The 26,302-nt window shown below is 39.5% G+C and overlaps 1 protein-coding gene across 6 annotated transcripts in view; it reads left to right on the top strand.

Annotated features, from left to right (window-relative positions):
* The window catches only part of nrg1 (neuregulin 1), a 121,249-nt gene that overhangs the window by 84,071 nt on the left and 10,876 nt on the right, over positions 1–26,302 (top strand). For 2 of the 6 annotated variants that reach the window (XM_061980665.1, XM_061980664.1), the window contains exons 5-8: positions 12,806–12,908; positions 14,508–14,634; positions 14,727–14,848; positions 23,247–23,447. In XM_061980665.1, the coding sequence (XP_061836649.1) occupies positions 12,806–12,908; positions 14,508–14,634; positions 14,727–14,848; positions 23,247–23,439 (545 nt within the window). In that variant the 3' untranslated portion in view covers positions 23,440–23,447. The remainder of the gene's footprint in view (positions 1–12,805; positions 12,909–14,507; positions 14,635–14,726; positions 14,849–23,246; positions 23,448–26,302) is intronic. The other 4 variants (XM_061980662.1, XM_061980660.1, XM_061980661.1 and 1 more) reach the window with 3 other exon arrangements.

The following is a 26,302-nucleotide window of genomic DNA, read 5'->3' as shown; positions in this document are numbered from 1 at the left end:
TCAGTGTTTTATGAAAATTATTTGTTGAATACAAAACATTATGGTCGTTAGGGGAGAAAAATCCATATATTAGCCGCACCGTTTTATAAGGGTTCAAAGCGTAGGAAAAAAATAGCGCCTTATAGCCTGGAAAATACGGTAGCTGCAAAGCTGGTTACTGCTCTATGATCACTGCTAAATGCTAAATCGCCGAAACTTGGTTAATATTCAGATCACGAGATGTAATTGGAGCTCAATAGACGCAGTGACGTAATGACTTAGATTTTTATAATAGCCACCTCGTACTTGCTGTATATTAAAAATTAGAATGCATGAAAAAAAAACATATGTGTGCTTGTCTTAGGATTGTGAATGATGGGCAACATTTCAAAGAAAGTGCAGTTCCCTTTTAGGCTGCAACTAGAATTTCTCACAAATTACCTGCAAACATTTTTTGCGGAATGACCAAACCCAAGATTGGCCCCCGGGCCTTGAGTTTGACACCTGTGATCTAGGACAACAGTATGGCATCTTGTTTTACCTTATCAGTGGTTGAACACAGCAGATTAAACACCCCATTCAGTTTGTCATTGGAGAGAGTAGTGGCTACACCTGTATCGTGTACATTATGTACACAGGCAGCAGACAGGATTTTTCCAACTGCGCTGTGTCGCCCATTCTTGCTCATAAACCGTTCAGATTTATCAGGACAGCCTGTCTTTTTGTGCGCAGGAGGCGAGGGCATCACTCACTTACTGATTTCAACGCAGTTATTCATTTGGTTACAATCACAGCAAAACAGAAGTGAAGCGAGCGAGATGGGCACTGCCATGACAAATTTCTAAATCTAATGAATTTGTCTGGTTGTGCCTCAAAGAGAGCACAATGCTTGTTGGTTGTTTTTTTTAACTAAAACGGAATATTCAACAGTGAAATGCAAAATATAAATAGTTTTCTGTGAAAAAATAGATTTTACCTCCTGGTAGAGAATGATTAAAACTTTTTTGTGGTATTCACAACTCAATATCTGTGACAATGGCGCATTGGTGTATGCTGATCGGGTTGTAGCTAATGGTCATATATGTCTTGTGTTTATTTGTTTAACTCGTTCCCAGCTGAATATCAGGTCCTACCTGTGACTCCTTAATTAGCGTAGTGGCAGCAACACCCGGAGAATGCGGGTGCGTTTGTTACAATATAGTAGGGAATCTGGCACTAGCTTCTAGACTAGATTTGACCAATCTAAATCTATGAGCATGAACTGATGAGAGGTGAAATGTCTTCCAAGACAAACTGAACAATCAAGTTGCGGTTTATCGAATGGCCCGTGAATACTGTAGTTCTAACTTATATTTGTCGGTAGACTCGATATGGAAGCGCTAAAAACTACAACATAGCTGACTGAGAGAAGACACAGTCAATGCGGACTAAGAACTTCTGTACATAAATAATACTGCCCACAAAACGGCGCAATCTTAAAAGACAGTCAGAAAATGGCTTGAAGATGATCTGTAAAACAAAATCTATTCAAAATTTGGACCAAAAAAACCACCAGTACATGTTAAGTAGACCACAAGAAAGTGTTTTAACTGTAGTGGGAAAAAAACATAATATGACCCTTAAGTATGCCAGCAGGTATAAAATGGCATTGCAAGGTAATTGCTAACTATAAAATGCACAATAGGTCTAATATTTTATTTTTTTGACATGCACAAAGACAAAGTATTCTCTCTATATCAAATGTCCCTGCAGATCGCTACCTTCTCACATCAAATAATCTGTAACTGTGCCACTTATGTACCTTCCAGACTTGCTAAATATAGACGCAAAAACAGCTGCTGCAAACAGTTTCCGCCTTGCTAAGTCACATTGCGGGCGCTAAATGATCATCTTTGCATCTCCTCCCAGTATTGTGAGCGTTCTGATGATCAGCATATATTCTGCATATTCATGAAGACAGACGCACCAAATGGATTGCGCTCGCTATTTTGCTTATTTAAGAGACAAAATCCTCAGCGCACAACCTGAGCATATTAGCTTGGCAAGCACTATTAAGTTTGTATATCTATATAGTCTAGACTGACCATACATCCTCTTTTCCCCGGACATGTCCTCTTTTGCGGGGCTATCCGGGCTGTCCGGGCGGGGTTTCTTAAATGCCTCAAATGTCCGGCATTTTGAGTCAGGGTTGCGTGTATTTTCAATGTACGTCCAGGGTTAAGAAGGGGTTAAAACCAAAACAAATTGTGAAGGTGTGTGCACGCAGCACCATTCGTAAGGGAGGGAGGGGCAGAGACAGAGAGAGCGAGGGAGAGGATTGATTGACATACTTGCCAACCTTCCCAATTTTCCAGGGAGACTCCTGAATGTCAGTGCCCCTCCCGAAAACCTCCAGGGGCAACCATTCTCCCGAATTTCTCCTGATTTCCACCCAGACAACAATTTGGGGACGTGCCTTGAAGGCACTGCCTTTGCGTGCCGGCTATTCTGACGCGCAAGTCAATGCTACATACTTGGTCAACAGCCATACAGGTCACACTGAGGGTGGCCATATAAACAACTTTAACACTGTTACAAATATGCACCAAACTGTGGACCCACACCAAACAAGAATGACAAACACATTTCGGTAGAACATCTGCACCGTAACAAAACATAAACACAACAGAACAAATACCCAGAACCCCTTGCAACACTAACTCTTCCGGGACGCTACAATATACACCCCCCGGGTTTTTTTTTGACTATGTGCGGCCCACAGCAAATGTTTTAAAGACACACGGCACATTCTAAAAATACTATTAAAATAAACAAAAACATAACAAAACTGAAATAAAAAAGCTTAAAGGTGAAATGTAATTTAGAAAAAGTTGCAATGTTGACTAATAAAACAAAGCATGTTTTTTTTCTCTTTCAAACTGTCATTGCTCAAAACATAATATTGAATCAAAATAAATGTTATTATATATTGATCAAATATTCCACTTTGAAAAATATTTTTGGTGGAAGATTTTGCATATTTTGTGTGTTTGCCATAAAAAAACAGTATTGTTTGACAAAAAAGGGCGGAAAACAAACAAACAAAAAAACAACATAAAAAAAACTAAAACATTTTGAAATGAGGGATAGATCTGAAGTTGATGTAGACTCCAGAGATTTAAGCGTTAAATATAAAATGTATGTATGCCCTGGCACACCATTATCATCATTTCATGACCGAAGCAATACACTTTTTACACTTTTATACTGAAAGAAATACACCTACAACTTATTCAATAAAAACATAGAAAAAACTACCAGCAGCGGTAAAGTTTAGATCCATGAAGGAAAGAAGAAAGTGAATGAATGTTTATAACTGAATACATTGCATGCAAATGTGTCTTCTTTTTTTATTATTTATTTTAATGAATTAAGTAACGTTTATGACAACCTTTTTCCAAAACACAATATAGAATGTGAGATACAACAGGACAATGCATGTTTTTATCATTTGTTTTCAAAACGCTTACAAAAAAGTGGGACCCCAAAAATGTACTGTGGGACCACATTTTTATGACTTGATGGGGTCCATGGGATCCCATTTTGAAAATTCCTAGCACCAACACTGCTGTCAACAGAGGAGAAAAAATGCTTTATTTAAATAAATATATTATTTATAAAGCAAGTTCAAGTATCATTGGCAAACTTTCACCTAGTCCCGGCCTTGGTGTGCTGCCCGCCTTGGCACGCATACAGTATATGTGTCCTCTTTTTGGGATTTCAGAATATGGTCAGCCTAATATAGCCCTTAATCACAAATGCCTCAAAGGGCTTCACAAACCACAACGACATCTTCGGATCTGAACCCACATCTGGGCAAGGAAAAACTCAACCCAATGGGAACAATGAGAAACATTCGGAGGGACTGCAGATGATGATGTAGATGTTTTAGCTTTAGCGGTGCTATACTATCAAGGGCGTTGCGCAAGGCATCGTTAAAGTTGTTAGTGAGATTATCGATAGAGCCCACATCATTTGGAAATGGTGCCAATACAGATAGCAATAGGCTAACAAGAGTCGTAGTTGTGACAGCATTAATGGTACTGCCGTTAATGCAGTGGTTATTAGTAGCTTTTTGACAATGAGTCAGAACTTCGAATTTTATACGGTAGCGATCCGACATTACTTTAGTGCCAACATTTTAGAGGTGGTGACACCCCGGACAAGGACTCGATCCAGCATATTACCGATGCGATGCGTGGGTTCATTTATTATTTGTGTAAGACCACAGCTATCAATTATAGACTGGAGTGCCACTCACATAGGGTCTGACAGAGTATTCATATGGATAATAAAATCCTTCAATATAATTATATTATCTGCATGCATCACTACATCAGCAACAAACGGTAAAGCTCGGTTGGTAGTGTGGCCGTGCCAGCAACTTGAGGGTTCCAGGTTCGATCCCCGCTCCCGCCATCCTAGTCACTGCCGTAGTGTCCTTGGGCAAGACACTTTACCCACCTGCTCCCAGTGCCACCCACACTGGTTTAAATGTAACTTATATATTGGGTTTCACTATGTAATAGCACTTTGAGTCACTGGAGAAAAGCGCTATATAAATATAATTCACTTCACAATTCACACTACTCTGAGCAATTACCTGATAAAGTCCGAATAGGCCCCAGGGGGGCGATAGATAACAGCCAGATGGAGCAGTAGCAGTGTAAAAGACCTCATAGAAAGCACCTCAAATGATTTATATTTATTACTGAGGTTAGGGTTAAGGTTTTCATCCGAGGTTTTAGATGGGTTATATTGTCTAGATCTCGCTTTATATATCGTAATAGAAAAGGAGATGCAGATTATATTTGTGTGCTACATTTTCCACAACATATCAAAACACCACAAGTTGGAGCATGATGCAGTGTGTTCAAGAAATTAGTGTCTCTACAGTGAAACACACAAAATTCTCATTTAAATAAAAAGGTCTGCATCATTTCCACATTGGCTATCAAGTGTAACATGGCTACTAATTGTACACACAATTTTATAGTTTACACACGCTATTTAGCACTTGTTATTTGGGCCCTTAATAGATCTGGCTCTTAGTCCAGGGGTTGGCAAGCCAAAACGTTGAAAGAGCCATATTGGACCAAAAATACAAAAAACTAATCTGTCTGGAGCCGCAAAAAATTAAAAGCCGAATATAAGTGTTATAATAAAAACAACACATGATGTAAGTGTCTATATTAGCTATAATAGCCTACTATAATAATAATACCTGGGATTTATATAGCGCTTTTCTAAGTACCCAAAGTCGCTTTACATGTAGAACCCATCAATCATTCACACCTGGTGGTGGTAAGCTACTTTCATAGCCACAGCTGCCCTGGGGTAGACTGACAGAAGCGTGGCTGCAATTTGCGCCAACGGCCCCTCCGACCACCACCTATCATTCATCATTCAATTCACCAGTGTGAGTGGCACCGGGGGCAAAGGGTGAAGTGTCCTGCCCAAGGACACAACGGCAGCGATTTTTGGATGGTAAGAGGCGGGGAGCGAACCTGCAACCCTCAGGTTTCTGGCACGGTTGCTCTACCCACTACGCCATGCCGCCCACAACTATTACTATCAAAATGACTATGTGTCGCAGGCTGAAGCAAATCTTCGTTGACAGAAATGTTGAAATGTAATATTTATTCTACACATTTTTACAACATTAGAAACCATTAGTAAATCAGAGGCTACTCAGAGGGTGAGATAACTTCTGGAAATTACTGGCTTTTAATGGCCAAAGGTATAGATGTGTGTGTCCAAGTTATAGGAAACGGCAGGCTGTATTATTTTAATAGATTTATTACAATCTTTGGTAAGCTAGGTAATGTTTGCTGTGGTCTGGAATAGGGGTGTCCCGATCCAGGTTTTTGCACTTCCGATCCGATACCGATGTTTTTTTTGCACTTCCGATCCGATACCGATACTGGCCTATCCGAGCATGTATTACAGTTTAAAGTTATTTAGCCTACTTAGTTGTCAGATTCATGTTGAGAAGGGTTTTAGTACTCTTGATAACAACTAGCCAGCGGAATTAGGTGAGTTTGAATAATACACAATGGTTGGTAACAATAAAACTGACCTGTTTATTCAAGGATAAACACAAAATAGACAAAATTATACAGCCTTTTTTTAATATCGCGATATTTTAAGGCCATATCGCGACACACGATATATATCTCAATATTTTGCCTTAGCCTTGAATGAACACTTGATGCATATAATCACAGCAGTATGATGATTCTGTGTCTACATTAAAACATTCTTCTTCAAACTGCATTAATATATGCTCGTTTTAAACTTTCATGCAGAGAAGTGAAGTGAAGTGAATTATTTTTATATAGCGCTTTTTCTCTAGTGACTCAACGCGCTTTACATGGTGAAACCCATTATCTAAGTTACATTTAAACCAGAGAAGGAAATCACAACTAAAAAAAAAATCTAAATTTTTTTCATACAGTGTTGATCTGGAAATGTTTGCCTCGGCATTTTGATGGTGTGGGCGTGTGGCACCGAACGGAGATGTTGACATGCGGAGTAAGCACTGTTCATTGTCGAGAAGTGGACTTTCAAATGATGCTACATATTAGCAGTAATGCTACTTTTTAGAGCAACGCTTTTGCTCCACACTTGACAAATTACGGTTGTCTGTTCGACATATTCCCACTTAAGCCAAACCACCGCCAGACGATGGACCCGGTGCTGTTTTCCTTCATTCGTATTACCACTCGCACGGCTGCGCTAGCATCACAGCTAACGTTAGCCATGCTGCTACCTCTCTGCTCGGGGAGGGCGTATACGTATGACATGACAGTATGTGACGTGTGTAAGAAGGTGCGCTTGTCTGTCTGTGTGAAGGAGACACAAGAAGGAGTGGGAAGAGCCTGTAGTGTAATGTCCGCAGCTAAAAGCAACTGCGTGAGAACGTATACTCCAATATCACGATATAGTCATTTTCTATATCGCACAGAGACAGCTGACATTTTTACCGGTAACTTTTAATTCACATGGCCGTCTTAACGGTTAGGACACAGACCTGTGGATGTGTTGAATGTGTGCTAGAAAATGCGGAACGGAATTTAGGGAGCGGCAGAAAATTGGAATGTATTATTTAAATCGGTGCGTTGGAAAACACGGACCGGAATAATTTTTTAAACTGGATCTGGATCAGCATTTTCCCATGCCTTGCCGATACGCATTTTTTGGCACATATCGGCGGCCGATCCGATCCAAATATCGGATCGGGACATCCCTAGTCTGGAACAACATGGCACACAAACAACTATCTGAAATGTAGCCAATATTAGATACAGATAATGCAAAACATGCAAAACTAAATTATATACAAAGAGGATAAAGGTAAAGAATATTAAAGGAGCTCAAATGTACCTACAAATGAGGCATAATGATGCGATATGTACATACAGCTAGCCTAAATAGCATGTTAGCATTGATTAGCTTGCAGCCATGCACTGACCAAATATGCTTGATTAGCACTCCAACAAGTCAATAACATCAACAAAGTTCACCCTTGTGCATTCACGCACAGTATAAAACCTTCGGTGGACAAAATGAGACAAAGAAGAAGTGGAAGATTTTACATGTTAACAAATTGTTGCGTCACAGTCCACACTATGGTGAGTTCAAGAACCGCCAAAATTAGTAGGACAAAACGTTGTTCACCAAATACTCTCATCAGTGAAGCATACACACACATATATTAAACAGTGGGCTTTCTGGCAATTGGGAAGGTTTGTGTCATGTTTGTCCTCAAACAAAAAACATACTTAAACAAAAAAAATATTTTCCCCCATCTTTTTCCATTTCCAATCCTTTTTTAAAAATGCTCCAGGGAGCAAGTAGGGCGGCACTGAAGAGCCGCGGGTTGCTGACCCCCGCCTTATTCTATGGAAATGTACAACCACTTCACTTAATATGTGTTTGTTGTGTCACACACCCACAGTATCAGTTGATATACAGACACAAGCCACATTAACAACTGTCACTCTATTCACATACACATTCAATGTAAATATATGTACGGTATGTCTCCTGACAGAAACATGCATGAATGAAATGTGCCTAGTACCCTTACAAACATTCATACAGAATAAGAGTGGCATAAATTGCCCTCGAGAATGACATAGCTGGCATTATTTTTGCGCACGCTCACACACACACACACACACACACACACACACACACACACACACACACACACACAAACACACACTAGACAACTACTCATTTATCTTAGTGTTGGCAGTAAAGTCGGCAAACTAAAAGCATGGTTTGTTCATCAGTGTTTGGCCACACTCCTCCGCTTTTGCACTTTATCAACAAGTATGACGCCATTATTGTCATTCACATGTGCTTGTACTTTTTTAAGAACAACATTAAAGACACCATTTTTCATTAAAATAATGGATGTTGTCGCAACCCCCACAAATGTAGGATTTTACTGCCCTCACGGGAGCTCGGCTAACAGTGGCCTCCACAGTTCAACCCCCGAGGACAATGTGATTTACGACTGCCTTTCTAAAGCACTTATATTTAATTTATGCAGCAAACAAGCGTTAATTTAGGATACAAAAACGTACAGTCGACAAATTAGAACATAGTCTCCTCCTATAGTACAACTTTTTGCCTGAAGAGGTGATGCTGGGATTTGTCAGACAAAAGCTCCCCCCACCTTTTTTTTTTTTGGACCAAAATCTTTATCGTTTTTCTAATAACCTTTTTTTTACCTGGGAAAAAAAGCTCAGAATTTAAGATAATTTATTCCGATTAGGCGGATGACATATGGTGGAGTGGTATATTTCCACACTGATTCAAAGCAAAGTAACCAGTGTTGGGCATATTACTTTAAAGGTGACCTATGATGATTTTAAATCTACATTCAAAACACTTCCTTGTGGTCCAGATCAAACATATTGGATAAACTTTGTAAATGTTCCTCCACAGTCACTTTTGGAGCTTGTTTTTGGAGTCTGTCTGTAAAATGTTTGATTCTGGAGGCGTTCCCAGATGTAAAATGGAACTGGGCCCCATCCTCTCCAAAAGTATCATAATTTGTCTTTGGAAATGTACACTGTTTATTATATTTCTTGAAGTCGTGACCACTATTTTTTTTCCAGACAAGGTTGAAAATAAACTTCATAAACATTATGTAGAATCACAGAGTAACAACATTAGGTAACATTAGGATCTCAGATTACCCCGAATCCCTAGAAATGTGCCCATTGAAAATGAATAGGCCATTTTTTGAAATTTGCACAATTCCCACATTTCTCAACCCATTTGACTGTTCCACACACTCCTCTCACCTTGGGCAATCAAACCACCATTTTCCAAGTAAAATTTTTTTTTATCCAGGAATTCACAGAACTCCTGGTTTTCCAAAGCCCTATTTTCACTTCTACCTGGAATGTTTTCAGAGGCCACATTTTTCAACCGTGTTTGTCCATTCCACCTTCAAAACGTTTGTGGAAGTCGCTTCCTAGCGGTCCCACTGACAGACACTTCACAGGAGCCAAGCGTGCCGTGTTAACAAAGTTTTAATGCACATATGTTTTTATCAAAGTCTTTTTGGTTTGCAGAACGTGACCTTTCAGTCGCGTCTGTATCCTCTCTCTCCCTCTGCTCCCGGCCGCTCACTTTTAAAGACCACAAATGATTAGATTACCACGTACCGCCTGTGAAATCAAATCACCTGCTAGCTGTGTCTCGCCGTCAGCACATGTCCCGCCCCTATCCGATGGTGTTCCGCCCTCAACACCATCGACGGACGCGGTGACCTTTGCTCATGCGGGCGCTGATCACACTCTCCCTCCACAACGTTCTTCTTAATTGGGACAACAAAAGTTTTTTGGGTTTTTTTGTAAAAAATTCCGGTTTTCTCGAAATTCCAGGAATTCCAAAATACCAATTAAAATACAAACCGTTACTATGTCAACATTTTTCAACCGTTTCGGAAAATTACAACACCAACCCATTCATATCATCTAGAACAATTGTTGTATTACCCGGCCATCCATCCATGTTCTACCGCTTGTCCCTCTCGGGGTCGCGGTGAGTGCTGGAGCCTTTCTCAGCTGCACTCGAGCGGAAGGCGGAGTACACCCTGGACAAGTCGCCGCCTCATCGCAGGGCCAACACAGATAGACAGACAACATTCACACTCACATTCACACACTATGGACCATTTAGTGTTGCCACTCAATCTGGAGTCGGTTTCTGTTTAAAGACCTCCAATAAGAGAGCTGGACTGTCAATGTCTTTGTAAGGGTGTGAACTTACAAAGTCAGTATTAAATAATTATTCCTCCCCCTGTGTATACTGTACATTACTCCTTTGGATGAGATTCCTGAGAAAACACACACCTTAGTGACTCAAAGGGTCAGCAACCTATTATGATCAGGCAATACATATTATATATACTGTATGGTTTGTGTTGCTCTGTTTTTGCTATTATTTTTTTCATTCCACTTCCTTTCTGCCTTCTATCTCAGTCACTTTAAATCTGGTTTGAGCTCTGCTTCTTCTCACCTGCTCTTGATAAGTGATTAGGTGGCTCATCTGTTTGTAATCACTAATCAAGAGAGCCTTACTTGCAACACTGGTTCATTGGCTAATGTTTTTGCCTGCTATAGTCCGAATTTAAAAACCCTTCTTTTCTGCACCTTACCTGCCGTCTCTGCATCTTTGGGTCATGCCGCCAGCAACCATGCGCAACTGTGACACAAACCTTTCAATGCGGCAAATGTTTAATTTGAAAAAAATGTATCGTTTAAAAAAATGTAATTATCAATTTATTAGAATGATCAATTCACGGTAACTGATGCTATGATGTATTTTTTTGTAATATATTTCTTTAGCTTTTCCTTCCCTTATACTGTATGTCACACTCAAGGAATGTGGGCCACATCTGGCCCGCCACATCATTTTATATGGCCCGCAATAGCCTGGGAATAATACAGGAAACTCAATACAGTACTTTCTTCTTTGACAGAAAAAAAAGGGCTGTCAAAAATAAGTTAACTCATGCAATTAACCAAACTGAATCAGAATGAAGAAAAAAAAAATACTGCATCGACCATTGATACATAAAGGTAAATTCATCATGTAGTATTTCCATATGTGTCCAAATATTGGGGTCTTTATTTTAATTATGCAACCCGAGTAAAAAAACCTGTGTTTAATTACGATTGATCTGATTAGAAAATGTAATCATTTGAAAGCACTAAAAAAGAAATACAGTTTACTGCATGCAATTGAATATATTGTAACCATAATTATTTCCAATTATGCAACAAATATTATATTGTGATATATTACAAACATATTTGAACCAATATTTAAATATCTGTTTTACTCATTAAGTTATCCTTAAAATGCACAAATAGATTTTACAGTGAAAATCCTGTTTCCCATTCGCCAGAATTGTAGTGCTAAAAAAAACCGATACTATTCTTTTTCCATTGACAGTAAAATGCGGTAAATCCATCCATTCATTTTCCACAGCTTGTCCCTTTCGGGGTCGCGGGGGGCGCTGGAGCCTATCTAAACCATTGTAAATTTCCCTGTAAAATCTACAGATTTTTTTTCCAGTGTATGTAAAAAAAACTATCAAATGTATTTTTTTTTGTTATAATATCATTAGGTAAATCCTGATAGATTTAAATTAATACATATTAATTGTTACAAGCGACCCGTCCGAGGGCAGCCATAACTGCGATGTGGCCCTCAATGAAAGCAAGTTTGACACCCCCACTGTATGTTTTTTTTAAGTATCTTTCAACATCAAGACACACTTCTGTCCTGAAAACTTGACTGTCCTAACTTTTTTCTAACACGTTGCATTTCTATGGTTTCTCTTGTGCTCCATCTCTGTAGTTTCCCCCCTTTTTTTTTTATTACAAATGACTTAACACCATCCTTTCATTTCAGTGATGTTTGGCATCATATCTTTTTTCTGGATAATCATTAAATCTACACAAATCTACTACTTTATTTACACATGGCAATATTACCTTTTACTTATTGTGTTGGTTTATAGTTGGAAATGTGTTTAATGTACTTGATGTGTTTGTCAATGTACAATGTGTATGCATGTATATGTGGACATTAGTATATTTCTAGCAGGCTTGTGCAAAGCTCAGACATTGGAATTTCAATTCAATTCATTTAAATAGTTAGATTTTGAATTGAACTGGCTCTACCCCACAGGAAGTTGAGTTTGAATTACAGGAAGTAGAATTCAATTAATTGCAATTCAGTCCGTATTGCCAAATATAAGTATTTGTAACATTTAACAAAGGTTTTGGTTGAATACTAAAAAATACTTAACAAACACTAAAATTAAACACAACTTTTGAATACTGAAAGTAAAGCAATCTAGAATATGTTTGTACCGTTCAACATTTTTCAAATAGTGTAATTTAAAAGTATTATTTAAATAATCTCTTATCAAAGATGATTTTATTTTTAGTTGTCAGTAATAAAACAACTACATCTGTTATAATTAAAATATGTATACCTGAGATAATCATAGTAATGTTATTTCTATGAAATATGTAAAAAACACACGTATGGAATTTTTAATTATCAATTTGGATTTAAAATCTACTTCAATTCAAATTTGAGTTAATTTTCTACTACCTGTTTTCAACCTCAATTAATTCAATTCAGATTAACTGGATTGAATTCAAATCTCTAATTCCATTAGGACTATTGTACAAGCCTGACGCCTCGATGTGAAGTTTAAAGAATGGACTGTGCTCTTTTTCAGAAGCCGAGGAGCTGTATCAGAAACGTATTTTAACGATAACAGGAATCTGCATTGCGCTCCTAGTCGTTGGAATCATGTGTGTGGTTGCCTACTGCAAAACAAAGTAATTAACGCCACATTTTCATGTTTGATTTAGTATACCGTATCTTTCGGACTATAAGGCGCACTTAAAATCTCTTCATTTTCTCAAAACCCGACAGTGCGCCTTATAACCCGGTGCGCCTAATGTACGGAATCATTTTGGTTTTGCTTACCGACCTTGAAGCTATTTTATTTGGTACATGGTGAAATGATAAGCGTGACCAGTAGCAGGCAGTCACACATAAGAGATACGTGTAGACTGCAATATGACTCAAGTAAACAACACCAAAATTGTATATGTTCCATGGAAAATATAGAACATTACACACAGCGCTCAAAAATCTATCAAAATGTTTTAGTACGACTTTGGTAAGCTATGAAGCCGCACCGTTTGATAGATTGTACTATGCTTCAACACACGAGTATTATTATGGTGTGTGTATAAGGTAAGACATATTATCTGGCGTTTTGTTTCGCATTGTTATGCAAAAGCAACTTTTCTTACCTTCTGGTACCTGTTGATCTGTATTTGGGATCTGCATAAGTCCTGAAAATTTGCGCGCATCCGCCTTTGTAGTCGATAAGCTTCCTCTTTTTCTCTATCTTCTTATGTGACATTCATCCTCCGCTTTTTCTAATACAAAGTAGTGTAAAGTTCTCACTTACGTCTGTCAGTAAACTCGCCATGCAAGCACTAAAACATACCGGTGTAGTGAGTTTACATAAATCACCCAAGGAACTTTAATTATTAGAGAGTTCCGGTTGGACGTTTTTTCACGGGATGCATTTCCGGTGTTGTTATTGTACGAGTGAGCCACGGATGAGGAGATGCTGCTCCGTTATTGATTTAAGTAAAGTCTGAATGTCATTAAAACAGTTAGCTCCATCTTTTTACACTTCCACTCCCGTCCTTGCACGCTACATTGCTGCAACAAAAATGACGGAGAAAAGACGCTGCCGAAGGTGAGCCACGTAAATAAGACCGCCCACAAAACGGCGCATCCTGAAGCGACTGTCAGAAAGCGGCTTGAAGATGATCTGTAAAACATAATCTATGCAACATTTTGACCAAAGAACCACCATTACATGTTATGTAGACCACAAGGAAGTGTTTTCAATTTTGCAAAAAAAAATATATTTTTGATGACCCCTTTAATGCGCCCGATAATCTGGTGCGCCTTTTCTATGAAAATAGTCCTGACTAGACCCACTCATCGGCAGTGCGCCTTATAATCTGGTGTGCCCTATGGTCCGGAAAATACGGTAATCAAAAGAATACACTACATTGTATGATTTGATTGTAGCGACCGTTTGTGTCTAAATAATACAAGATTGTTTTACTAATAAGTGTGATGTAGAACCCTATTACATGTGTTCTGACTACTGGGGATCTGATATAGTTAATTTATGCGACCAAATTAATGTTACTAATGCAATGTCCTATTTTAATGGATTTCCTTGAATTTCCCTGTACTTGTGGACACTATAACTTTATTGTGGCGTGTATTTGACCACATTAACATATTTGATAATTGCTACAGTCATGACCTTTTGGGTAAATGCATTTTTTTAAACTAGTGATCTGAGCTGCCTCCGAATGCAGTACGTTTCTTCCCAACAGGCAGCAGAGGAAAAAACTCCACGAGCGCCTCAGGCAGAACCTGAGGAAGAAGAAGAACAAGCTGGAAAAATCAGCCAGCAGACGCCAGGTCTCCAATTTGCCTCTTCAAGATTTGCTGCAAACCAATGTACAGTATGCTTGCACTCACTGACATCAAATGACATCATCAGTAATAATTATTCCTACACCAACCTTTCTTTTTCCTTATGTTTCTAATAGCAGTGCAATGGGACAACAGTCCAGCATGCAGCTGAGAAAGAGACGGAAACAACATTCTCCACAAGCAAGTACGCCTTATCAACAGCAGACCCTACCACACTCACCCACATCTCCAGCCAAAGGTAACTAGTGACTTGAAATATCAAACTTTAAAGAGGTTAGCGGGTATTTTGTTCAATAATGTTGAGTTGAGTTTGAGTTTATTTCGAACATGCATACAATTACAACATGATACATCACAATCTCCAGTTTTTATTTTTGACATGTTCGAAAAGGAGTAGGTAGAAGCAGATCTTATTTAGTCCTACCCCTTTTCCATTACATAGCAGTTGCTAACACTTTTGTTCACTTCCTGTTCTTAATTTAGTCACAATACACTCCATAAGTAATAACATTAAAAAATAACTACAAATAATAAATAATTAGTTAAGTACTTCATTTGGTGAGTTACAGTAAATACAATTATCAATACATTCAGAATGTTTATCATGGTTCTTTTTCTTTGTACTTTGTAAACACTTTGAGTTTGAACAGTTTCTTGAATTGGATCATATTAGTCCATTGTTTGATTTCTTTGCTTAATCCATTCCATAATTTAATTCCACATACTGATAGACTATAGGTTTTAAGTGTTGTACGTGCATGCAAATGTTTGAAATGACATTTTTCTCCAAGATTATATTTTTTCTCTTTTGTTGAGAAGAATTGTTGTACATTATTGGGTAGCAGAAAATATTTTAGTTTGTTGTAGTGATATCACATTTAAAAAATCACTTAAATCAATTAAAACTCACTGAGATTTGTTGATTTGTGACTTGTGTGTAAAAAATGACAGCTGTCTTGGACTTGTGTTCATATTTTGCCACCTTTTTTTACAATGTGTGTCCCAGTGTCTGTGAAATGGGCTTAGTGACTATAGGAATGTGTTCAAGGATTATTAAAACAACAACAGATGAGCTTTGAAAATTGGTGTATCTGGACGATGTCTGGCTTAAAGAGTTCCAGTGGTTATTTTTACTGCATTTTTTTAGTTTAATTTGTCAGGATTGTATTTATTCATGAATTTGTCTTTCAGTTTCATTCATTCTTAAGTCATCTAACTGTATTAAGTTTTAGTCATACATGTCACAACATTTTATTCAACTAAATTTAGTCTACTAAAATCTAGAGCAGGGGTCCCCAAACTACGGCCCAAGATAAAAAAAAAAATCTATATATAATTTTGATATTATAATTTTTGTAATTATTATATTTAAAAATCTGTCCTTTGTAATCCATTTTCAAATGCTTGTTACTCTCGGTGTCTCCAAGCTGCTCAGGCAAATAATATTGTTTAAAAATGCATTTCCCCATCGATTACGTGACATCATCACGCTCGCGCTGCAGTGTCGGGCGAGCGTGTGGCAATTGTGCGCTCTTTCAGTCAATTAGTGCTCGAGGAATATGTGTGTGTGTGTATATATATATATATATATATATATATATATATATATATATATATATATATATATATAAATATATACAGCCTGGCCCCCGGCCAAATTGTTTTAACCCAATGCGGCCCCCGAGTCAAAAAGTTTGGGGACCCCTGATCTAGAGTATAAATGAAAAAGCATCCTAAAAGCTTACCTGATACCACCTTAATTTAGGCTACCTGCAAAGCATTTCTATAACACAATTCACAACATAAATTAGACCCACTCAACATCAATAAGTCAATAATTTCAATGCCCTAAGAATAGAATGTCCTGGATGAATAAGAACATCCGTAGACGTTCATATTTATATGTTTACATGATTTTACCTGAAATAAAAATACATGCTTTTTTGATGCTTTGTGTGGGTAAACTACTTATTACAGGGCAAACAATATAAACTCTGGTTTATTTAGTTTGACGCAAGAGTAGTATGAGTGTATGACTAGGACATACACAGTTGGACCGTTTTGCCATCATTTGAGTCGTCATCTTCAACAGTAGTGATAGGTAATCTTGTGCATGAAATCCATTTTGCCTCCTTCATGATCTGCTGTTTTGTAGAGTCACTTTTTCTTCAAAGCATGTAAAACAGTTGCAAATCAATGTTTTTTTTGGCATTATTTGACTTTCTTTACTTGTCATATGAGTCTCCTCTTTAACGTTGATCCAAAAAAGAAGCAGCAATGGTAGAAATCCCGTGTGTAAGTCTCATTAGGAAACATGGTCAAACATTTGTTAGTGAATATTGTGCAAAAAAAATATTTTGTCTGTTTTGTATTGAAATTGCTGACTTTGTGATGTCTTTTGTTTTTGTAGTCGTGTTATATTTTGTCTGAGAGCAACTCTGCCGATCAAAGCTCGTTTAATACATGTAGCGCAAAATTTGACAAGTAGAGGGCGATAACATTACTTCTTAGGTTTAATTGTGATAAGTCACATTTATTGTGTGCAATGTTTGATGTGTGAATGTTGTGTAATTTCTATATGTGTAAACATTTGTAGTTTAATCCATGAACACTAAATATTATCTTTTATTTATGTAAAATATACAGTGGACTTTATACTTTTGTCATGTTTATTTTATGTTTATATTTTCAGTCTTGCAAACCTAAATGAAGGAAGAAGTGTAAAGAAATAAAACTGAGGAAGGAAAATAATTCAAAAGAAGTAACATCAATCCTAAACAAAACTTCCAGCGCTTCTGTTTCATCATGCTTTTAAGTAGCTGCACACGCTGGAAATTAGTTGCGAAGGCGACCCAGGTCCGACAATATCGATGTATGTACAAAACCCACAACCAGTTAAGTTGGCACATTGTGTAATTTGTAAATAAAAACAGAATACAATGATTTGCAAATCCTTTGAATACACTACAAAGACAAGATATTTAATATTCAAACTGAGAAACATATATTTTTTTGCAAATAATCATTTATTTGGAATTTAATGGCAACAACACATTGCAAAAAAGTTGGCACAGGGGCATTTTTACCACTGTGTTACATGGCCTTTCCTTTTTAACAACACTCAGTAAACGTTTGGGAACTGAGGAGACCAAATTTTTAAGCTTTTCAGGTGGAATTCTTTCCCATTCTTGCTTGATGTACAGCTTAAGTTGTTCAACAGTCCGGGGTCTCCATTGTGGTATTTTAGGCTTCATATTGCGCCACACATTTTCAATGGGGGACAGGTCTGGACTACAGGCAGGCCAGTCTAGTACCCGCACTCTTTTACTTGGAAGATGTGTAAGTTACGCATGCCTTAGGCACAAATACACTCCCATAACATCACAGATGCTGGCTTTTGAACTTTGCGCCTAGAACAATCCGGATGGTTCTTTTCCTGTTTGTTCTGGAGGACACGACAGTCCACAGTTTCCAAAAACAATTTGGGAAATGTGAACTCGTCAGACCACAGAACATTTTTCAACTTTGCATCAGTCCATCTTAGATCAGCTCGGGCCCAGTGAAGCCGGTGGCTTTTCTGGGTGTTGTTGATAAATGGCTTTCGCTTTGCACATTAGAGTTTTAATTTGCCCTTACCGATGTAGCGACCAACTGTAGTTACTGACAGTGGGTTTGATTATGTTACGGACCGTAGATGGTGAAATCCCTAAATTCCTTGCAATAGCTCGTTAAGAAATGTTGTTCTTAAACTGTTCGACAATTTGCTCACGCGTTTGTTCACAAAGTGGTGACCCTCTCCCCATCGTTTGTTTGTGAATGACTGAGCATTTCATGGAAGCTGCTTTTATACCCAATCATGGCACCCACCTGTTCCCAATTAGCCTGTTCACCTGTGGGATGTTCCAAATAACTGTTTGATGAGCATTCCTCAACTTTCTTAGTCTTTTTTGCCACTTGTGCCAGCTTTTTTGACACATGTTGCAGGCATCAAATTTCAAATGAGCTAATATTTTTTTTTAAATAACAAAGTTTACGAGTTCGAACGTTAAGTATCTTGTCTTTGCAATCTATTCAATTGAATATAGGTTGAAAAGGATTTGCAAATCATTTTATTCTGTTTTTATTTACGATTTACACAACGTGCCAACTTCACTGGTTTTGGGTTTTGTAATACCTTGAAGCGGAAATCCTATCTGCGCTGGATGTTGTGTTCCTTCTTCACGCACAGAGGAGGCGGGATAGAAGTCTCACTCACTTGACACAAACTCCAGTACGAGTGACGCATACCTGTCAACCTTCCCATTTTTGCCGGGAAATCACCTATCTTGTCCTTCTCTCTGCGTCTTCAGGGTCCTGTTTTTTCCAAAAATTTTGCTCTCAATGATAAACGAATCCTCAGCAGTATTGCCAGGGATCGAGTCAGTTTGACTCAAGCCTCAGGATCACTCAAAGCAGCACGCGGCTTGGCAAGTTGCAATTTACGAGTGTACGCAAGTGATGATAGACGCACTTAAAAACAACTTTGTGTAAATAGATATGTTCCCACTTGCTTTAATTTTTGAAGTGACAAGGGTCTTCTAAAAATGGTGAGCTAAAAAAATAAGTAAATAATTTTTTTGGTTGCTGCGGATGTTTGAAATGTCCTCTCTTAAACCAGCGACTTTATTTTATATTTTGTTCTTTTGTGTTTTTGTTATTAGCTTAGGATTTGAGCATTGCTAAAGCTATGTTTTAAAGATATATATATATATATATATATATATATATATATATATATATATATATATATATATGTATATGTATATATATGTATATGTATATATATATATATGTATGTATGTATGTATGTGTGTGTGTGTGTATATATATATATATATATATATATATATATATATATATATATATATGTATATCTATATATATATATATATATATATATATAATAGGTATGTATATACAGTGTATGTATATCTATGTGTATATATATATGTATTTGTATATATATATATATGTATGTATATATGTGTATGTACTGTATGTATATATGTGTATATGTATGTATGTATATATGTGTGTGTATGTATGTATGCATGTGTGTATATGTATGTGTATATATATATAAATATGTATGTACGTATTTATGTATGTATGTATGTATGTATGTATATATGTAAATGTATGTGTGTGTATATATATATGTATGTATTTGTATATGTATGTATGTATGTATATATGTAAATGTATGTGTGTGTATGTATATATGTAAATGTATGTGTGTGTATATATATATGTATGCATGTATATGTGTATATGTATGTATATATGTGTATATGTATGTGTATATATATAAATATGTATGTGTATATATATATAAATATGTATGTATATATATATATGTATTTGTATATGTATGTATGTATGTATTTATGTAAATGTATGTGTGTGTATATATATATATATGTATGTATATGTATCTATGTATATGTATATATATGTGTATATGTATATATGTATATATATGTGTGTGTATTAGAGATGCGCGGATAGGCAATTATTTCATCCGCAACCGCATCAGAAAGTCGTCAACCATCCGCCATCCACCCGATGTAACATTTGATCAGAACCGCACCCGCCCGCCATCCGCCCGCACCCGCCCGTTGTTATATATCTAATATAGACGATGCAAGGCATTAGTGAGGTTATAAAGCTTTTGCCTGTTAAAGAAAGGAGACTGATCCAATGCAGCACAGACATTCGCGTGCCACGCTGTCACGACCCAGACGCACACCAGTGCGCAATCATATGGGAGCCGCGCTGAGCGCACCTCCAAGCGAATCTCGCTGCCGGCGATGGCCGGGTATGGGCCCAACGCTCCAGCGCCATCCATTTTCAGGGCTAGTTGATTCGGCAGGTGGGTTGTTACACACTCCTTAGCGGGTTCCGACGTGCATGGCCACCGTCCTGCTGTCTATATCAACCAGGGTGAGCCCCACCCCTTTTGTGAGCGCACTGCGCGCGGAGTGACCCCTGTTACGCGCCCCCGGCAACAGGGGTGGCGGGCAGGTAAGCTGCGCGGGCGGAGCGCGCGGAGTGACCCCTGTTACGAGCCCCCGGCCACGGGGGTGGCGGGCAGGTAAGCTGCTTACCTGCTGCGCGTGACGCCGGCCGCGGCGAAGGCGGACGAGGCGGGGTGTCGGTGCGGTGGGCGCGGTGGTGACCCTGGACGTGCATCGGGCCCTTCTCGCGGATCGCCTCAGCTACGGCTCCCGGCGGGGCCCTCTCGGGGGAAGGGGCCTCGGTCCCGGACCCCGGCGAGGCGTCGGGGGCCTTCTCCGCTCCGTAAAAGTGTCCATCTCTTTTTTTTTTTTTTCTTCTGTTGTGGCATATGCAGCAGGTGCCTGCTCGTTTTTCGTATGTGGGTAACAACATTTAACTATGTATATATATTTCCGAATTGGTTTAACTGCCACCCGCCTGAATCTATTTAAAATCTAATTTTTTTTTATTTCAACCGCCCGACCCGACCCGCGGATAAAATCTAATTTTTTAAAATTTCATCCGCCCGATCCGCGGATAATCCGCGGACTCCGCGGTTGTGCCCGTAAACCGCGCATCTCTAGTGTGTATATATATATGTGTGTGTGTGTGTGTGTGTGTGTGTGTGTGTGTGTGTGTGTGTGTGTGTGTGTGCGTGCGTGCGTGCGTGTATATGTATACATACACAAATGTAGTCGGGAGTGAGCCAGTGTGCTGTTTGTTTGTCTTTTGGAAAATGTTGAATCTTGGTATTTTTTTTCCAATCTAATTTGTTTTCTGTAATAATTAATACAAATGAAAAAAAACTGCAAGATGCGATTGCATTACAGTCTGGGCTCTAGACCACTTCTTCCAATACGTCAAGAAAAGGAGCCATGGGCACAAATCAGTGCGCGCACAGTGCCAATACTTTGTTTTATGTGTTGTGGCCCATGCATGGTATGATTTTTCATCGCTAATTGTGTGTATTTTCATTAGGGATGTCCAAGTTAATGAGTTAAGGCATGTGATTAATCACAAAAAAATAATTAATTAATCATGAATAAACGCAGATGAATCACTCAATTTTTTCTGACCTCACATGCAGGCGGCTATATAGTCAGTGTAAGGATGAGTGAAGAGCTGGACTCTGACTGATGTGCTTGTTGGCAAATTATAAGTAAGGAGGAGCAGCCAGATGTCTGACATTGTGAATATCAGTGCTTGGAAAAGGCTGGACTGACAGACAGAGGCACTAATCATGGCAACACAAGAACGGTAGAAGCTGGGGTCTACCACATCAGACAAGAGGCTATGCAAAGAAGCCCCAGATACAGTGTAGCACATCACACACAGCAAGGGTGTAAAATGCGGACCCTAACACTTACTTACTCTTGAGGGTATTATTTTTGGCTTTTGTGCATACTGTATGTAGCTTTAGTAGGGATCCTATACACACTTGCAAAGAAGGATAAGCAGTATAGAAAAAAGGAATGGATGGATGAAATGCCACCCTGTGTGAATCTGTCAGTTTTTGTCAGGGGTGCTGAGAAAATCGAGTCACAACCGAATTACGAATCCTATTTAATCTGATTCTAATTCAATTTATACTTTAAAAAAATCTATTAGAAAAATATATTTTTATGAATACATTTTTAAAGATATTTTTAGGCCATCTCCGTGCTTCCTCGTATGTATAGTTGTATGCAGTACATTATGCATCAGCAGCCAAGAGAAGCTTTTATAACCAGTAACCTGTTTTGAAAAGGTTTTAGTATGATTAAATAATACTGTAAATTGCAATAATCGAGGATCGATTCTGACGCAAATCGTCACCCCAGGGAATTTGATTTGAATCTAATCGTGAGTTGTTGGCAGGAAGATTTTATGTTTTATGTTTCAATTATGTTCAATTTGTTATTTTGCACTAAAGAAACAAATTATTGAACAGTGTATTTCCAGTGAATTTATTTTAGTTCAAAACATGCATTATTACGGCTTTACGACATTAAAATTTCCATCCATCCATCCATTTTCTACCCCTTATTCCCTTCGGGGTCGCGGGGGGTGCTGGAGCCTATCTCAGCTACAATCGGGCGGATATCAATATTATAATTTAGTTTAATTTGAGTCAAATGATAAAAAAATTATTTCACACAAAAAATTGTGAACATTCTTTTAAATTTTCTCATGGCCCCAATACAGCCAGGAACGACCCTGGCAATTCATGTCTGCTATACTGTAGCAATAGATTATCACTAGAAATTTTCTTGAAAAAAATATTTTCTGAACTGTAAACTGAACCCTTAAATTGTGTCTTCTCAACAAAGAGCATATTTAAATGCAAACAATTTTACTTATTCTTTTTTCCCAGCCAAGGATATCAGAAAAACACTCATGTTCCATGGTCAAGATCTGTGGTCAGGAAAGCACCAAATAGTCCAAAACTCCAATCGCAAATCCGAAGTGTAAAGCAGCAAATTTCAACATAAATGCCTTAAAAGTCTCTTAAAGCAAAAACTTTGAGCTTCAAAAATTTGAGCTACAAAACAGTGATGTCATTTTTAAAGTGTCATGCCTTGAAAACTGTCCCCATGACATCCCCCTCCCTGTCTCCACAGCTGGAGTAATGACTGGAGCAACAGTGTACTGTCTGACACTGACTCAGTCTCCATGATGTCATTGGCGGAGAATAGCCAGCATGCCACAAAACCCCGTAGGGGTCGCCTGAATGCCACCGGTGGCACCAAAGACCTAAGTGCTCATTCAAAGAAATGTGGAGACACACCCAACTCTGACACGGATTTGCCTTAAATTATGAGGTAACTGATTACTTTCAACTTTTCATCACAGAAAACAAAATCGGTCGACAATAATTAAAGTAGTTTCTTGTGGACGCATACAGTATATGAAAATAACAAGAATTTCAATGTAAAGGGGAAATGCACTTTTTTTGGAATTTTGCCTATGATTCACAATTATTATGAAAGACAAGAACACACGTCTTGTTGGCTGTTTTTTTTTTTAATCGAAAGATTAAAAAAAACGCTTGCAAGATGCAGTTAGTCCCCGATTTAGCCTTCAAAGCCCTCTAAAACAAATTCTAAACCCTCTATCAACATATTATATACACTCTGTAAGTACATATATATATATATATATATATATATATATATATATATATATATATATATATATATATATATATATATATATATATATACACACACATATATATATATCCGTTTTCTACCGCTTGTCCCTTTTGGGGTCGCGGGGGTGCTGGAGCCTATCTCAGCTGCATTGTATATTTGTATATATATATATATATATATATATATATATGTATGTATGTATGTATGTATGTATGTATGTATGTATGTATGTATGTATGTATGCATGTGTGTATGTATATATATATATATATATGTATTAGAGATGCGCGGATAGGCAATTATTTCATCCGCAACCGCATCAGAAAGTCGTCAACCATCCGCCATCCACCCGAACTAACATTTGATCAGAACCGCACCCGCCCGCACCCGCCCGTTGTTATATATCTAATATAGACGATGCAAGGCATTAGTGAGGTTATAAAGCTTTTGCCTGTTAAAGAAAGGAGACTGATCCAATGCAGCACAGACATTCGCGTGCCACGCTGTCACGACCCAGACGCACACCAGTGCGCAATCATATGGGAGCCGCGCTGAGCGCACCTCCAAGCGCGTCTCGCTGCCGGCGACGGCCGGATATGGGCCCGATGCTCCAGCGCCATCCATTTTCAGGGCTAGTTGATTCGGCAGGTGGGTTGTTACACACTCCTTAGCGGGTTACAACTTCCATGGCCACCGTCCTGCTGTCTATATCAACCAGGGTGAGCCCCACCCCTTTCATGAGCGCACTGCGCGGGGAGTGACCCCTGTTACGCGCCCCCGGCAACAGGGGTGGCGGGCAGGTAAGCTGCGCGGGCGGAGCGCGCGGAGTGACCCCTGTTACGAGCCCCCAACCACGGGGGTGGCGGGCAGGTAAGCTGCTTACCTGCTGCGCGTGACGCCGGCCGCGGCGAAGGCGGACGAGGCGGGGTGTCGGTGCGGTGGGCGCGGTGGTGACCCTGGACGTGCGTCGGGCCCTTCTCGCGGATCGCCTCAGCTACGACTCCCGGTGGGGCCCTCTCGGGGGAAGGGGCCTCGGTCCCGGACCCCGGCGAGGCGTCCCTTCTCCCCTCCGTAAAAGTGTCCATCTCTTTTTTTTTTTTCTTCTGTTGTGGCATATGCTGCAGGTGCCTGCTCGTTTTTCGTATGTGGGTAACAACATTTAACTATGTATATATATTTCCGAATTGGTTTAACTGCCACCCGCCTGAATCTATTTAAAATCTTTTTTTTTTTTTATTTCAACCGCCCGACCCGACCCGACCCGACCCGCGGATAAAATCTAATTTTTTTTTTATTTCATCCGCCCGATCCGCGGATAATCCGCGGACTCCGCGGTTGTGCCCGAAACCGCGCATCTCTAATATGTAGGTATATATATGTATGTATATATATGTATATGTATGTAAATATATGTATACGTATGTCCAGGGTGTACGCCACCTTCCGCCCGAATGCAGCTGAGATAGGCTCCAGCACCCCCCGCGACCCCAAAAGGGACAAGCGGTAGAAAATGGATGGATATATATATATATATATATATATATATATATATATATATATATATATATATATATATATATATATATATTAGAGATGCGCAGTTTGCGGGCACAACCGTGGAGTCCGCGGATTATCCGCGGATCGGGCGGATGAAAAAAAAAAAAAAAAGATTTTATCCGCGGGTCGGGGCGGGTCGGGTGATTGAAATTAAAAAAAATTAGATTTTAAATAGATTCAGGCGGGTGGCAGTTAAACCAATTCGGAAATATATATACATAGTTAAATGTTGTTACCCACATACGAAAAATGAGCAGGCACCTGCAGCATATGCCACAACAGAAGAAAAAAAAAAAAAGAGATGGACACTTTTACGGAGCGGAGAAGGGACGCCTCGCCGGGGTCCGGGACCGAGGCCCCTTCCCCCGAGAGGGCCCCACCGGGAGTCGTAGCTGAGGCGATCCGCGAGAAGGGCCCGACGCACGTCCAGGGTCACCACCGCGCCCACCGCACCGACACCCCGCCTCGTCCGCCTTCGCCGCGGCCGGCGTCACGCGCAGCAGGTAAGCAGCTTACCTGCCCGCCACCCCCGTGGTTGGGGGCTCGTAACAGGGGTCACTCCGCGCGCTCCGCACCGACACCCCGCCTCGTCCGCCTTCGCCGCGGCCGGCGTCACGCGCAGCAGGTAAGCAGCTTACCTGCCCGCCACCCCCGTGGCCGGGGGCTCGTAACAGGGGTCACTCCGCGCGCTCCGCCCGCGCAGCTTACCTGCCCGCCACCCCTGTTGCCGGGGGCACGTAACAGGGGTCACTCCGCGCGCAGTGCGCTCACGAAAGGGGTGGGGCTCACCCTGGTTGATATAGACAGCAGCTAGGACGGTGGCCATGGAAGTTGGAACCCGCTAAGGAGTGTGTAACAACCCACCTGCCGAATCAACTAGCCCTGAAAATGGATGGCGCTGGAGTGTCGGGCCCATATACCCGGCCGTCGCCGGCAGCGAGACGCGCTTGGAGGTGCGCTCAGCG

This window comes from Nerophis lumbriciformis, linkage group LG20, assembly GCF_033978685.3.
Source record: "Nerophis lumbriciformis linkage group LG20, RoL_Nlum_v2.1, whole genome shotgun sequence".
Lineage (NCBI taxonomy): Eukaryota > Metazoa > Chordata > Actinopteri > Syngnathiformes > Syngnathidae > Nerophis > Nerophis lumbriciformis.
Note: the sequence above shows the minus strand (reverse complement) of the source record. Positions and strands in the feature narration are given on the sequence as shown.